A 16,278-nucleotide genomic window follows, 5' to 3' on the forward strand; every position below is an offset into this window, starting at 1 on the left:
AGACTGTTATCTACTTGAAAGCTATTGTTCTCATCAAATGAGTGATTATTTTGCCCAGATCTCATTCAAAGGACAGACTGTACAATGTCCTGTTACTGTGTCCTCACAAAAGTGAGCATGGTGTACCCTTTGAAGACAAGTAGTGATCAGAATGTGCACATTATCATTGTAAGAGTGCAGGTTAATCACACTGTAGGGGACAATCAGCTATAATCCACTCTAATTGGTGGCGTCTCTCCACAGATTGCTACGCCTGCTCAAATACCAGTTTTAGTTCTCTTACTTGAAAGTCAATGAAAACAACTTTGGAACAGTAGTTTTGGGCATACAGGCTCTGCCACCTTATAGAATCTAGGCTATGTAAGCCCCCATACCAAATTACAAAAGCCCAGTGGCATGTTAAGCTACACTTGTCGTGAAATCAATATGACAGTGTTACTTGGTTGGTCATTGTGTGGTTTTATATTTTGGGGTCTCTAATAAGGTTGTCATGATTATTGTGTGATATTATGTATTTTAAATTCTACTGATCTCTCCTACATTCGTTCCCTTTCTGTATTTAAGTTTATAATGACTACATAGTTTCTTTTTTTTCAATAATCTGTTGTGGAACTGGTTAAGGTTTTGCATAGTTAATCATTGTTTAGTTAAATCCATTTATATTGTTTGGCCTATTATTAAAAAAAAAATCTGGTTACTCAATCGTTATAATATTCGGTAGATCACTCAGTCACTAAAATAATCAATAATGACAGCCTTATGCTCCATTTGTCCTTCAGTGATTTCCCCCCCCCTCTTTCTCTAGTCTCGTCTGTATAGTCTGGAGTTTCACGAGTGTTTCTGCTCTAATGTACTGTGGACCTATTGTGTGTTGTGATTGTGATAGTGAATGTGTTGGTGGTGTTAACCATGAATAGTGTTTGGTGTTCACTGCAGGACAGAGTTTGATGGCAATAGATCCTGCATTCTTTATTTGATTTACTAGTAGAAAACAATGACATGCATTTGAAATGGGGTGTAAGATACTTATGCACTGCAGAAATAGAGGCCAGGTCGTTGGAGGGGTGCAACAATGTTTAGTATATTCCCTGCTGTAATTATGTGATTGAGCTACTTACAGGGTTGATAATTAGCTGATGGATTGAAGCTGATGTGCTAACTGCAGTGCTGTGGCCCATCTGGAATTGGCCACTCTGGACTTGGCCCTTCCCCCATCCTGGATGAGAACAGTCGGCACACAGCTAGGGATGTCCTGATCTTAAAGGTTTTGTGGGTGGAGTATTGGAGCACGACATTCACAACCACAAGAAAGAAACTGGCTGCTTCGCTTGATTAGAGCATCTTTTTATTCAAAATTCTGTCTGAGAAAACGTGTGAATGTATTACATTTTCTCGAGCAAAAATCATAGTGAACTGTTGTGCTAAGTAAAAAGGTTCATGTGTTGGCCGCAGATAGGGCAAATATGTTGTCTGATAATGAGTCATGCAGTGTGCAGGTTGTACATCTTGAAATTTTAGCATGTTCTCACTGTAAAATTATTATTTCACATAAGTATCGTTTCAGAGCGTGTTCCATTGTGTACATCAAGTGATTTTACTGCAACGTTTAAAAGTAACTTTAAAGGAGTTGGTGAAAGGAATTAAATCAGTCCGGTCAGTTGTATCGTAAGTCAATATTAAACACGTTATTAATGACCATTAAAAAAGAGGCCAAAACAAAACATGTTTCTGAGGCTCAGTTGTTTTGCTAACCTAATTTCATGATGGAAAACTATACTTACAACCGGCTTTTCAAATAAAACTAAATAATCATATAATTTAAACAAAAAAGTTTGTGTTATGTAAACATAACGTGTTGATGTTTCAAAACTAACTGTTCATTTCCCAGTTCGTACGATCCACCTGTGGAAATTGAGCTTCAAAATTCATTCTTTCAATTCATTGTTTTTGTGATTTTTGAATATACATTTGCGTATGTTCACATATTGACCCTACAGCAGTTATGCTCCACCCATTCACACTGAAGTTAAGCAGTGTTTCAGCCAGGACTACTTACAGTGCTCCTTTTTTTTTTTTTTAAATAAATGAGGCATATACAATTCAGCCAATTAGACCTGGGGATACATACATACATGCATCTTAAAGGCACAGTGACAAAAACTGCCTGTTTAAATGTAAGAGATGAAGAGAAGATGAATGAAAATGGTCACGTAAATATAAGTTACAACTGTTTGGTACGTGAAACCACACAAACGTTGGTGAACCTCAGGGAAAGAAATTCAGTGTTAGAAAAGTGTAAATTCTTTGAAATTCTTGAAGCATGAATTGTGTGCTTTCAGTGTATGTCAGAATTCAGATATCAAATAAATATATCCTGATGTTCAATATTAAAAGTCTGATCAGATCTGGTGAAACAAAATAAATGGATGAGGCGGTTAGCATACTCCTTTATTGCATTCAAAAACCTATAGATATGATGAGCTTCTGTACCAACTGTTCTGCTCTGACTAGCTGACGCAGGTTTTTTTGTTGATGACCTATTCAAACTGTTTTCAGTTCACTTTTCAGCCATGGTTTGCTTTCCTGTGATTATGACTCATGGCTCCTGGCTTTAACACATTAGTGTAGAGGAGCAGACTTCTGGTCAAAGGTTCAAAATGCTACACAGATTAGTTTCTTCAGCTCCAACACACTTTATGGAAATCAGCTTATTATCAAGCTCTTTGAGAGTTGAGCAGGTGAAGCTCTAATCAATGCCAGAACGTGGAATCAATGCAGATGTCTCTTAGTTATAGCGTATAAACCACACATATTGGAAGCTGTGTAAAGGAGGGAGATCCACTAGTCCTGGCAAGGACTGCAAAAGAACTCTGCATTGTGTGCACAAGTGCTGTGTGAGGAGAATTGCTGGCAGCTGCTTCAGATGCAGTGACAAATGCATACACAGCGCACCTTGAAATGAACCAGACCTAATTGGATTAACCTAATTCAGTAATGCATTTCTTTCAAAACTACCCTATTAAAAGAATCATGCTTACATTACTTCATCATCATATTTTTAAGCTCCTTTTAAGTTAAGGAAGCCTCATACCTCTTCAGGAAACATTTCATAAATTGAAATTTTGTGGAAACTATATAAGTTGCTGAGATTTTAAAATGAATGCAACAACTGCAGCTTAATTGCAGGGCAAAGCAAATCAAGGGAAAGCAACATTTCGCATCGGTTTAGGCAACATCACGATATTTTGTTGTTGTGATAAAATGTTTCTAAGCATGTGGTAGAGGATGTCATTGCTTGAAGAACTCTGACCACCTGTATGTTTCATTATTAAGACAGTGTAGTTAGTCCTGCGTAATTAAAATTAGTGCAATGCGGTTTATGAAAGTTTGAATAAAAATCATTGTACAGATTTTTAATCATTTTTTAAGTGAGGCACTACAGTTTTTTTTGTTGTTTTTTTTGTCTTTTGATCTAAATTATCAAACCTCCAGAAAAACAAAGTATTGCCATAATGTATCATAAAAATGCTTTGAAGATTTGCAATAATTAGAATTTTGCCAAATCGTCCGCTCATAGATTCACATGCATATAGGCTGTAAAACAGCACTTGAACCATAATAACTTCTGATAGCCACAGTGAAATATATAAATATGACAGTATTTTGACATGTCTCACTCCAGGCTTGAGCAGAACAACAAAAGCCGCTTTTGGAGCCATCTTTTCTGACCCAGTGTGTGTTTTGCTGTTGTTTTTCTCGCTGGCTCCCTGCTGTGGCGAGTGCCCTGCTTTCTCAGGGGCAGGGCCTCTACCCAGGCTTCTCAATTTTCATTGATGGCTGTGGCAGACATGAACTGACTGGTGTACTGTAGGACTTGGTGGGGAGGTATGTGTGTGTCTGGGGGTTGTTGTACAGGGTTGGACACTGCTGTGTTAGCAGAACTCTTTTTATCTACAGTGGCATAAATGAAATTTGCTCTGCTGAGGGTGCACGCTCGAACAGTTCCAATTTAGAGCATCTTAAACTTTTCAGTGATATCCTCTTGTTTGTTTCTCCTAATGCCAATGATTTATTTGGTTGTTAATTACTCTGTACTTCATCTGTAAGTCCAGTGGTCCTGTGGGAAGTGCCAAGGTAAGGTATCTGCCAGATGAATTTGGCTGGAAGCGCAGAGGTCAGTAGTGCAGGCAGAGCAGCAGCGTCAACAGTTTGGGATTTGCTTCAGAAGGGTGGTTTTGTGCTTGTGAATGAGTATTAGAGGTAATAAATACGGTCACAAGGGGTTGACTGAACTTTATTTTTGGGGTGTTGACACGTCTGTCCAAAATAACTCTGTGAAACGGGGAAGAATTATTAATGTAGTTATTAATTACAGGCATATCTGATTTACTTAAGAATGCTGTGTCATTCTGTCTGTATTTCTCTGTCTCTCTGCTGGTCCCTACTGGACGACTTAACTGATGTCAACCTGATAGTTCCTTGTTACCAAAACCTTTCATCAACAAAAAGAAAAATTTGAACATCGATTTTTGGAGAATGTATTGGTTGTTTCTAAATATGCTGAAAATAATCATGCATTGTTAAAGTATGCACTTTCCCTAGTCTTCCATGGGTTATTATATGTACAGTCAGCACATCTTGCATCAAGCAGAACTTTTTTGAGCAGATGAAATATGCTAGTGCATGCTTTTAAAGCTGCAGCATATCCAGCATAAAAGCCTACATATTTTTTCAGTCATTGCAGTGCATCCGGTAGGCCTGGGTGATGTCTAAAAATAATTAGCGGGCTATTTTCTAGGTAAAAATCATGATTATTAATATGTTTATGTAATTTCTGATGTTGGGTTTCTTCCCATATAGCCCAATACTGGTCTGCCAGCAGCAGTCTGTACACTTGATCTTAGTTTTGCTGGACCTTGTTTAATCAGGTAGGACCAAACCGATATTCAATTTTTCCGACTGTTACTCATTTTAATTGCAAAAAAAAAGGCACCACTTTCCTGCGCCATTAACACATTGTTTGGGCTTGTCTTGTTGTGAATCCTCCCCTTTTCTGCGGTTCTTTTTCTCCAGTAACCCATTTCAGCGTGACAGGTTATGTAGTAACACCACACAGAAGAGTAATTAAATCGGAGAAAATGTGCAGTTTTGGCTTTTCGCAGTTTTTGCTATAGATGACAATAAATTGTGCATTTACAGCCTGTAAATCACTGCTTGTTAAAGTAATAAAATGGCAATAGCTAACTAATGAAGTCATTCTATATGCTACTGGTATTATGAATTGTATCTTATAATTATTAATGATAAGATTTCTATTATTAATTCCTCAAACACAGCATAGTAGCAGTTCACGGTCATTATAAGGCCCAGATATAATATTTTAAGTTTTATTGGCCTGATAGCATTACTGACACATGAGAAGAGAGACACGTTTCATGAGTGGTGAATTTGGGTTCATTTTTGCATATTCAGAGGCATATGCTTTCTTCATTAGCCTTCAATTTGCCCAACAATGGACTAAAAATATCTGAAAATTATTATTGTTTGCATCCAAAGCAGTCAGTTACCCCTTTTTTGTATGGACTGTTGCAACCACCATGAGAGTTTAGCAGTTTAGCAACTGTCTGCGAATAGCGATCATCAGGGTCCAAGTACTATGCGCCATTTTATGGGCCTTTTTAACAGAGCACAAATGATAGGCAAAGTGGCCTCTAGTTATAACAGATGTGGGGATTATGTCTGTCAAGTCTTTTACATTTGAACCTTTTGACTTTGGAATGGCAAGCAAGATTCTTACAAATAAGACGAAATACCTACAAAATAGTAACTTGTATTTGCATAGTTGCTGAATTCAACTAAATTCTATAGCAGTTATATTAGTGATTTGATACTGATAATTTAAAAGGACAGTATTATGAATAGTATGACTATCAGTCAGGTCCTACTGAAAACATGGTGAGGGTTAGCAAATTCTGTATAGACTCACACCTCTTCCATCTCTCACTGCGTAAGGTGTAGAGGCCATGTGGTTTGGCTCAAGTGGTTTCATCAACAAACTCTTTTGACTGGTGTCAAGTATACAGTTTGTGCTTGTGGACTGTGGTCTGACTAGGTAAAAGTGTTGGGTCTGTTTGGTTTCTTTCTCCTTTAGGGACTCATTAGGACCTAATGAACTGATATATAAAAGATTGTACCTTCATTGAATTGCCTAAGGCTAAGCACACCCACAACCTTTTAGCCTGGATTTCCAGGTCCCAGACAAATTTGCAAAATCATAAGGAAATCGGTAAAGACAGAGCATGCACTTCTTGTCAGCCAGAATTTACTTAAACATTTGTTTAAATTGAGGAGGTCAGAGTCTCCTGTATTTGTAGTCTGGGACTTTGGGCAAGAATATCAGATTGGTTTGATTTTGATTTTATCTCAGGTCTTTAGCCTTGGCTTTTGAGACTCCTGACTGCACGGTGACCTATCTTTCCATGTGGAACCATTGAATCAACAGCCAGTCAGCCATCAAGTAGGAATGTCCTGATCTAGCTTTATTGCCCTAACAGTACTCAGAGGAGTTTAATATCTGCTGATATAGGGTATTGATAAGATATTAATGTTTCTCTTGATAATGCAGCCAAAGAGTATATGTACTTCACGTACACGTGCCGTGACTCCATAGCCACACATTCGCATAGCATGCGACTAGTTTCAGCGGTTTTCTACTTATTTATTTATTTATTTATTTATTTATTTATTTAATTTTAAACAACACAAGGTGGCTAGCCTAACTCAAAACACTAGCATTGCAGATATTTATCTTCCAACAGTTGCACATTGCAGATCACTTATGTTGATTGAGCTCAAGCAGGTATAACTATAATCTCATTAAAAGTAAAGCTGCTGTTTTTGATATGATCTCAGTGGGGAAGACCTCCCAGACTTTCAGAGTATGGATTCCCAGTTGAGGGGGCATTTTCTTTGATTTTCCTTTGTGCTTGGGAACTTTTTGAGCTTTAGTCAAACAGCATAACACCTCTACACTAGTGGTGTAAATGGAGCGCATTGGAAATCTTTTACCAGTTTTTGTCTTGGATATTGGACAGGATACACTGCAGTAAATTTATGTAATTTTTTAGGATTTTTAAGATTTAGATTAAGGGTCCCTGTCAAGAGGTGCGAGGGTATTATCGAAGTTGTAGCTTGGATATGCTTTGTCTTATCTGGGCTTCAAACCACCTCTCTCAGTAGCACAATGTACAGTGAGTGCTCATTGCAGGAAGAGGCCCTTCACCTTTCTCTTGTAGGTTTATGTTCCCACAGCCAAGCACACAGCTTGGTTCACTGGCCTATGTTTATTTACAGCCTTAGACTGATTAGTCATCTTCTCATGAAGTGCTGCTGCAAAATATTAGAGTTTCTGGGCTGGTATTTTAGTTAAGTGCATTGGCAGAAGCAGAAGCAGGTAGTGGATTTTTTTTTTTATTATTCATTTAATTTTTCCAGGCCTTTTGTTGTGGTAATGTGGTAAGCTGTGGTCAAGGTCCAAGTCAAGGTCACAGTTTAAACAGTAGTGGAAAAACAGGACAGTGTTGAAGCCTGAGATTAGACACATGCACTAAAGGGTCTGACTGAGCGTTAACTGATAGTAAACTCAGGTGACATGGAAAATAGATGATCATGGTGGGCAGGTTATTTGGTGATAAATAAATAATGTGCCTGTTTTAAGTAGAGATGGTCGATACCATTTTTTCTTTTCTGATATCAGTGTTGAAACCATGAGTGTCGACCGATACCATTCTGTTTTTTTCTTTAAGAACTATTATGGTGAGTCAGTATAAAAGATCATCTGAAACTGATATCCGATTCAGCATTTTTTGTTCTTGTTGGCACAATAATGATATGCTGTCTATAGTTTTAAGCAATTATATGCATAGATCATGGCGTAAAATCCATGGAAATATTGTGTTCTTTAAACATTAAACAAAAATATCTAGGATTGGTCACACACCATGACAGTTCCACTAACCTGTGTCTGTTTTCTTTGCTGAGTCATTGGATCTTTTGTAAAGACCAAAACTGTGTTGTTACAGGCTTGATCCATGTATTCTTTAGAGCTAAATTGTTAGAAAACTGAACTATTTTCATATGTGTGCTAGAGTTTTAATCAGGCCTTAAATTTTGGTCTGAGCCTGAACACAGCCCGAGAACTTCCTATCAGAGTTCAAGTCTGACCTGACTTAACCTCAATAAAATGTTATTCCAGCCCCACCTGCACTCTGTTGTCATGTTTTGTGTCTGAAACTGGCCTGAGCTCAATAAAATTCTGTCTGAAACTGACCCAGACCAGCTCATCACCCAAAGTGCTGAATAAAACCTCACCTTTTGGTGATGGGACCAGTTAAATGACCATTTAGCAATGATAATAGCGGTCATTATGTTTTATTCATGAATAAAAAATTATATAAACTAATATAAAAAGCAGTCAGCTGTCCAAAGTTCAGTTGAAATTCCATTTTAGCAGATTGTTTATCAAGCAATGCTTTCAAACAACATGCCAAACATTTTTTTTTTAAAAATCTGGATAAACTTATTAAACTATGCTGTCCCCATGCTGTGAGGTTTTCATATAGCAAGAGGTTAGCCTTCACCTGTTTAATCCTAAGTCATTCTGTACATAATCACATCACATATAACATAAAATATGTTTTGGCCAAACAAATCAGATATTCTTTTTGGGTGCTCTGAACTGTTCTTTCCTAAATTGATTTGCTGTTTTATATACCTCTCGTCTATTTTCTCACAAGCATGGGCCTCATGGACATCAGTGCTACATTCTGTTAACAGCATGAGTTGGTGACTCCAGCATGCCAGATTAAAACTGTTTTAAGTTTCTGGTAAGGAAAGTAGGGGGGAAGAACAAAGTGAGGATGCAAACTAATGCGGGGTAAATGCATAGTAAAATCTGTTATAAGTGGGAGGCATGCTGTAGGAACCTCCTACGTGATAGAGGCTAGAGGCAGAAAAACATTCAGCAATGCTGTGGGCAGATTGGTTTCAAGGGTAAATAATAAAGGACAAATTTTACTCGTCTTTCAGACACTTATGTGTTGCATGTCTTTAGTTTCTGTATGTTGTCCCACTAGTATTAAGTGTGCGTCTTGCTGCACCGTGACTGTGTGTTGCTGCTGACACGGCTCATTCTCTGAGCCCTCTTTCTCCATCTGCCCTGCTATCAGTGTGGAGCTCACTCTGGCCTAATTGGGTTCTTCTTAAGCTGCTTAAAGCCTGCTCGAATTTGGGCCCCTATCTCTGTGCCAGCCTCCAGGCTCTTCTCTCTCCATGCACACAGCCCTAATCAGACCAAATGTGCTAATGAAGCTGTGTAGCTCTGCAAGTTTCAGTGTTTCTATGTTCTACAGTCGCGTGCTGTGGTTCGTCCCTGCAGCCATCAATCTTTTATTGCTGTCATTGCTAACCGCTTCCTGTTTTCTCTGCTCTAGTGGTAACCATGGGCCACGGTGTCGGCTGAGGATCTGGAGGGCTTTGCACACACCTATCGTGAGTAAACTGAGAGAATTCTCAGTCTGACTGTGTTATAATGAAGTACTTATATATCTGCTATGTCTTGCTAGGGGTTTAGGTACAGTTTTCTTTGTGGTGTTTTTCCCCCAGTCTGTAACTGAAGAATGAGCGCCCCCATTTGCATTACTATTTCTACCAAAAGACATACTTTGGTTGTGTTCTTAAACAACGTTTTATATTTACGGTAAAGGTGATTGTAAATAGGGCTACACAGTATGGATAAAATGGTAGCATCACAATTATATGGCAGTGCATTGTGATTTTGCTGCATCTTGCAACACAGAAGAATTGGAGACTCCAATAATGACACAGTTATATATTCGTTGTGTAGCTCACCAAAATATAGGCCTTAGCCTGTAGCAGAACCAAAAAAAGGTTCTGCTATTGTTACAAACCTGACATCGTAGCAATATAGGAACCCTTTGTTACTCTATAGAACCATTTTAAAAAGGTATGCTGTTCTCCATCAATCTGAAGAACCATTTCAACATGCAAAGAACCATTTAGGCTGCAAATTGTTCTATATAGACCTCCATGGTTCTACATAGAACAGTTGTCTTTACTGAAGAACCCTTTAACCATCTTTTAAGTGTGTACTACACATGAGTGTCTCTTTCTGACTCTCTCCCCCGTCTCAGCCACTCTTAGACGCTGTGGCTCTTAGAAGTGAAATAGCAAAGTGTCTTTAAATGTGTCCATTTCCTCTGATTCCTTTTGCAATGATGCATCTCTGAAGATGTCTCTCCCTTTTCAGCTTCCACCTCTGTGTATGACATGGCCACGGCCTCATCCAGAGCAGAGTGTAGCAATAACCACGGAAGGACGTCACAGCTACATGCCATTGGTAAGGACGGAGCATTGTGAAACAGACAACAGAAGTAAAGTTCTGCCAGAAAAGGAAGGGAAAAAAACTGATTTTGCATCAGTCTTGGACTGAAAATTTCAGTATAAGTTACAGTCTAATCTAAAAACGTTGGAATGCCCTGGCGAGTGTTGTGGGGGTAAATAAATAACCTGTGTGGCCTGCCAGCAAGTTTACTTGGGTTAAGCCTGGTATATTTTGCTTCAGTTTCATGTGCCAAACTCAAGAGGAAGAAGAACTGGTTTGGGACGGCCATTTATGTGGAGGTGACAGCAGAGGGAGAGAGCAAGAAGACAGCCAAGTCCCATAGCTCCTCCAGTCCCAAGTGGGAGGAGCGCCTCACTCTGTAAGAAACATTCTCCTCAAGTATCCCATTCCCAACCCAATTCCAACAGATCCCAGATTTAAGTTTTATCTGACGTTATTGACATTGCTGAGTATGCTGAACGTCCTACATATAGTTGAGTTTAACTCAAAGCACAAAAATTTGAAGCTTAAAGTATTAAGAGTACTCCACACTGCTGCAACTGTAGCATATGTGTGATTAAAAAACTAAAAAAAATGTATTTTTTTCTGTTTTTCACTGTATTTAGTTAGCCCCTTAAGCTCAACGCTAAAAGTATTTATCTTTGCTGTTTAATCTGCTCTTCTCCATTAATCATGTGATTTCTCGGTGCTGCTGTTGCATTTATTTTATTATGTAAAAAACGTAATTGAATCATACAGTGATGGAAACATGGTAGTACATGCTGAACTGTGTTTTGAGTAAACAGGTTTTCTGTCCTTTTGTAAGTAAAGGGAATTAGATATGAGATTGAAAAATTGCTAGAGCTTTCTTTTAAGGTCAGTTGCATTAGATATATAGAACTTTCTTTTGAGGGTCTGCAACCCCAGGTATGTCAATGATGTATTAGGTGAAAATTCTTCTCTGGTCATTTTGTACTAGAATTGTTTTACTTTTTTGTTTGAATGAGAACATCTTAAACACACACACACGCCTACACAGGCTTTATTAGAACAGTTGTGATATCTCTCTCTGGTAGTGAGATATCCCTTGCTGTACTTAAGCATGACTTGGCAATGATTTTCCTAGTATTTGTTTTTCTAAGAAGACCATGTGATGTTAGTGTGAAATCTGAAGAGGGAAAGCGTCCCACAGGCACACCTCACCCTAGTAGGATGTGTGTTTATATTCCTCAAGAACTCTGAAAGATTTTATTAATCACCGAGGAAAACAATTTATGGATGCACTGACTGACATTCCAAGTCATAGCCTTAAGAGCTGTTGACATATGTGTAGTATTTTTTATGCCTGTACATAAAGTCAAGCAGGTAAAGCACCGAAATACATGAACTTGTAGGAATGATGCATGAACCGTGCAAGGATCCATGAATGTGATATATAAATAAATATATATAAAAGCACTGAAGTTAGACATGAGTCAGTTACCAAGCATTAAACATGACATTAAATCACATCTGTTTGGACACTTTTAATGCTATCGGCAAAGTCAGCAATAGGACTTCGTTCAAAGCACAAATTTTAAGGAGAACTGAAAGTTCTGGAAGGCACTTGACGAACAGATTTGCTTTGCGGTCTGTAATAAAGACAGCTCTCATTTCACTGGTTAAAGCCAGTCTACCAGCGGCTGTCAGATGTTGTCAGAATGAATTGTGTAGGATGGGGGACTGTTATTTCTCAGCTGCATTTCTCAGAAATGTACAGGTCAGAATTCTCTGTGCAAACACCTCCACCCACTATGAAGGAAATCCAGCAGGGCTGCAAAAGGCTGCTGGCACAGCAAGGCTGTGCTGCTCAGGCAGGGAGGGGGATTGGCGTGGAGATATTTTGCAAGTCATCGGTATTGTATTCTAATCTCGTTTTTGGCGTAGATCCTTGTGGCGTTTTTAAGCCGCCTTTTGACAGAAGCCTTAGTCTGAGGGAGTCCCTGTGTTTGTCTGGTGTGAGAGAAAACTGCAGCATTAGTTAGTCACTGCTGCAGTTTGGCATAGGGCTCTCAATGCATCAGTAGCATAATTAACATCAGATTGTCATAGACTTTGAAGTACCCCACAATTTAATTTGATTCATTTTCAATTCAGGGTTTCAGAATGCAATTAGAAAACAGACATATCTTGATTTCTGATTTCGGTTACATATATTTTTCATCTTCACTAACATTAGCTTAGTTCAAGTAGCCCAAGTAGCCCATGGACATCAAGATTATTACGTCTACGGGTGTAGATATATATGTTTCACCATCTGTTAGATTTAAACTGAAGACAAGATAAAACTACATTTTTTTTTTGTTTGATTTTTCTCTTGCATTGTGAATACCACAGCCTATAGTGTTCAGTATTCATCAGAATACTGCAGTGCCTGACAAATGGCATTTTCCAGTTTAAACAAAAAACATTTATGCATAGGCCTAAAGGTAAAAGTCTAATTAAGACATTTTGTGCTTTAATGCAGTCGATTATCCCTGCCCCCCTCACCACTCGTTTTTTTTTTTTTATTTCTTTAAGGATGGATAGTATGGTCTATTTTGATAGATTTGGTGTGCTGCCCATGGCTTGTCACAATACCTGCACAGTGCTCAGACTGAAATAACTTGGAGCAAATCTACCATCCATGTGTCTTTGCCTCTGGGTGCTCTCTGCTCATCTGCTGCTGTGTTTGGGGACAGGTTGGTTCTGCAGGCAGTCAGACAGAGCTCCGAGCAGCTGCTGATGGGAGCTGTAACTCCAGGCTCTTTTGTAGCTGTTGATTGAGCTAATGGGGGAGAATGAGAGGACGATGATGGAGGGGATAGGAGAAAGCGCTGCTGTTTTGCCAAAGCCCCTGTGTGCTGAATACTAACTGCCATGCTCATCTGCAAAGAGCTGGGAGGGAGGGAGACAGCCAGAGAGAGGAAGAGAGAGAGAGTTTGTCCTTCTGACAGATTTAGAGGTGTTTGGTCAGACATAATGGTGGTTAATATGCTGTGTATTGGTGAATTAATGGTTCTGCACTGTTGGCAATCTGGTCCCAAGCAGAAAATTGGAGTGACTTTTAAAAGAGAGGCTATTAAAAGGCATCTAGTGATGGACTGATCTTATATACTGGGGCAGATTTTATACTGTTTCTTAGTCATGGTTGTAATAAAACTGTAACTCTGCAATTGTGTCAACGCTCTAAAACAATATAGTTAAACATTTGCACGATAAGAGCATATCCATTATACTGCCTTAGTCTCGATTGTACATTTATGTTTATATACTTTGCTACAACTAAACTCAAGTGCCCTAACAGAGCGCCGGTAGCAGATCGGTACTCTTGAGTCAGCCAGTACCCTGAGTTCGGGTAACAGATCGATTTTAGGACAGAAAATGTTGGGTCGGTGCTTCCCTACGCCCATCCTCCTCTGTCTCTCACCTCTGTGTCACTGGAGAGCCTCAGCCTTAACGCTGCAGAGGAGAACTCCGGAGACAGGAGTGTGAAATTTGATTAGACTCGTTGTCTGTGACCGGTCTCCAGTGAACAGATCGATCAGGGAGACCGCTTTGGGATCACTTGAGAAGGGATGCTGAAATGGTTACTGTGTGACACTCATGCAGTAGTCACAGTCTGGACCACTCTATGATGTGTATCATAACATTATTGGGGTGTAAGTAAAATTGTGAGATTGGATGATGGTATATTGCACACAATCACAATCCTAGCAATTGCCTATTGATAATATTGTGGTAGGCATGGTGGCAGGCAAGAGGTTGCAAAAAAAAAAAAATCCCTTTCCCATGGTGGTCTGTATCATGAGAATGTATCCATATGCACCGTCAGCATACAATCTGAGCATGTTTTCAACGCACAGAGGAGAAAAGAACCACAAGTTTTGACTGAGAAGCAGCTCCCAACTGGAGTGCTACTTGGTAGATATCCACAGTACTTCACTCTAGTAACCCATTTCTGCACAGCAGGTAATTTGGTAATGCCACAGAAAAGCCTGCTTAAACCAGAAAAAATAAACATGCTCTTTTTTTTTCTATTTAGAAAAATAAAAGTCAGCTTTACTATTAGCGAAGGATGCAGTAAGGCAAAAATATCACAATACTTCAGGAAATTCTAACAATTAAGGATTTGCTGTGATTTAATTTTTTTTCTGACATCTTGTTAGTTGGAACGGACAAGAAAGAAGCAGTAGCCCTGCAGTTTAATAAATTCTGTCAAAAACAGTGAATACAGATTTGGATTCAGCATTTCACATCCTGTGCTGCAGTAAATCCAGATAGGTTCAAGGGAAGATGTTCCAAGTTCAACAAAGTTCAAACAAGTTCCACAGCACAACTTTGTTTAGCAAGCATAGCCATGGTAAGCCAGAGAAGTGCTGTTTCATGCTGATAGATGTTTTGAGACCAGACAACATATTAGGGTTAATATAGGACATAAACTATACCTTACGTTAGTGCAGCGGTGTCGGACTCTTAACACTATAAGGGCCATTTTAAAAAATCTCAACAAATTTGTGGGCCGGATGTGTTTTTATTTCGTTTTTGCTTAACATTTTGCCATGACCTGAACTGGCCATTGTTTATTCAAAACATGCTCAAACTGCAACAGCAAAATAGGCACTGAACGCTTAAACTATTCAAAAATAATTTTCAATGAAAACAAATTTTGTACAAAACAGTAAGCTACAGTAGCGACAGGTAACTGTTAAACCTCTTTAAAAGACCCCAGAGGGAAGTTATTTTAAAACTGCTCGTTTGCATAAACTAGACACATCTTTTTGTGTAACCGCTGGCCCATATACTGTTGTTGGAGGAAGGAGGTCGGAGAGCACATTATGTTGCATTGTAGCTCACGGTGAAATGAGCTAATATTAATAGAAAATTAAAATAATTTTGCGGGCCAAATAGGGTTGTGCCATGGGCCTGACTTAGCCTGTGTACCTTGTTTGACACAAGAGCTTTAGTGCATCTTAAGGCTGTGGATGGCGTGTTTTCTGATGTTTAAATCTCCCAGCTTGATGTCTATTGTGATGGATGCAGCCTGTCTGTGGTTCATGATATTAACGTCAGTCAGCTCATGCCTTTGTGTAACAATACTCAAGTTTCACAATACTGTGTATACTGTGGTTTTCAAAATACGAAAGTAAAAGTAAATGCCAAAATTCTTTTGTCGTTCTTTTGCATTGTCTTGCATCCATTATCTAGTATATAAATTTGCAAGTCCTTACACTTCTAAACACTCTTCTTGGTTCAGTAGAAGCTATCCACTGTCACCAAAGACCTGCATCATTTACAACCTTACAGAAATCTCCAAACACACAGCATGCCAACTCTGATCACAACAACCTAATCTTCATTCCACATCTCGCATTTTTTCTGCCTAAGGCAGCTAGCAAACAGTGTTTCTGCATTTCATTCAAGATGCTCCTGCTGATAGCTGTCAGTGCTTGTGTCTCCTGCATTCTTATGATACCTCTTCCGTGCACTTACCTGTGTGTGTGTGTGTTTGTGTATGTTTGTGTATGTTCCTGCAGGAATGTAACACCACACACACAGTTGGAGTTTAAGGTATGGAGTCATCACACTCTAAAGGCAGACGCACTGCTGGGGAAAGCCACTCTGGACCTGCAACAAGCCCTGGAGCAGCACGATAGGAAACGTATGATACCAACACAAACACATTAATGCCCCACAGTTCAGACTTTAGGATATGGAAATGCTTAAACTGATAGATCAGGTGCAGTTATCATCCTCTCCACAAACTGATAGAATTATCTTAGTGCATTATAATAGGACTGATTATTTGCTGACACATTGTAACAGTAGTATTGTATTGGCCTTACATAGTGACTCCA

The 16,278-nt window shown here is 39.0% G+C and overlaps 1 protein-coding gene across 1 annotated transcript in view; it reads left to right on the forward strand.

Moving 5' to 3' along the window:
• The window catches only part of LOC118816206 (NEDD4-like E3 ubiquitin-protein ligase WWP1), a 35,070-nt gene that overhangs the window by 4,560 nt on the left and 14,232 nt on the right, over positions 1–16,278 (forward strand). Inside the window, exons 2-5 of the mRNA XM_036582729.1 lie at positions 9,492–9,549; positions 10,328–10,417; positions 10,643–10,781; positions 15,958–16,082. Coding sequence (XP_036438622.1) covers positions 10,348–10,417; positions 10,643–10,781; positions 15,958–16,082 — 334 coding nt within the window. The 5' untranslated portion in view covers positions 9,492–9,549; positions 10,328–10,347. The remainder of the gene's footprint in view (positions 1–9,491; positions 9,550–10,327; positions 10,418–10,642; positions 10,782–15,957; positions 16,083–16,278) is intronic.

Source organism: Colossoma macropomum, unplaced genomic scaffold (assembly GCF_904425465.1).
Source record: "Colossoma macropomum unplaced genomic scaffold, Colossoma_macropomum, whole genome shotgun sequence".
Classification (NCBI taxonomy): domain Eukaryota; kingdom Metazoa; phylum Chordata; class Actinopteri; order Characiformes; family Serrasalmidae; genus Colossoma; species Colossoma macropomum.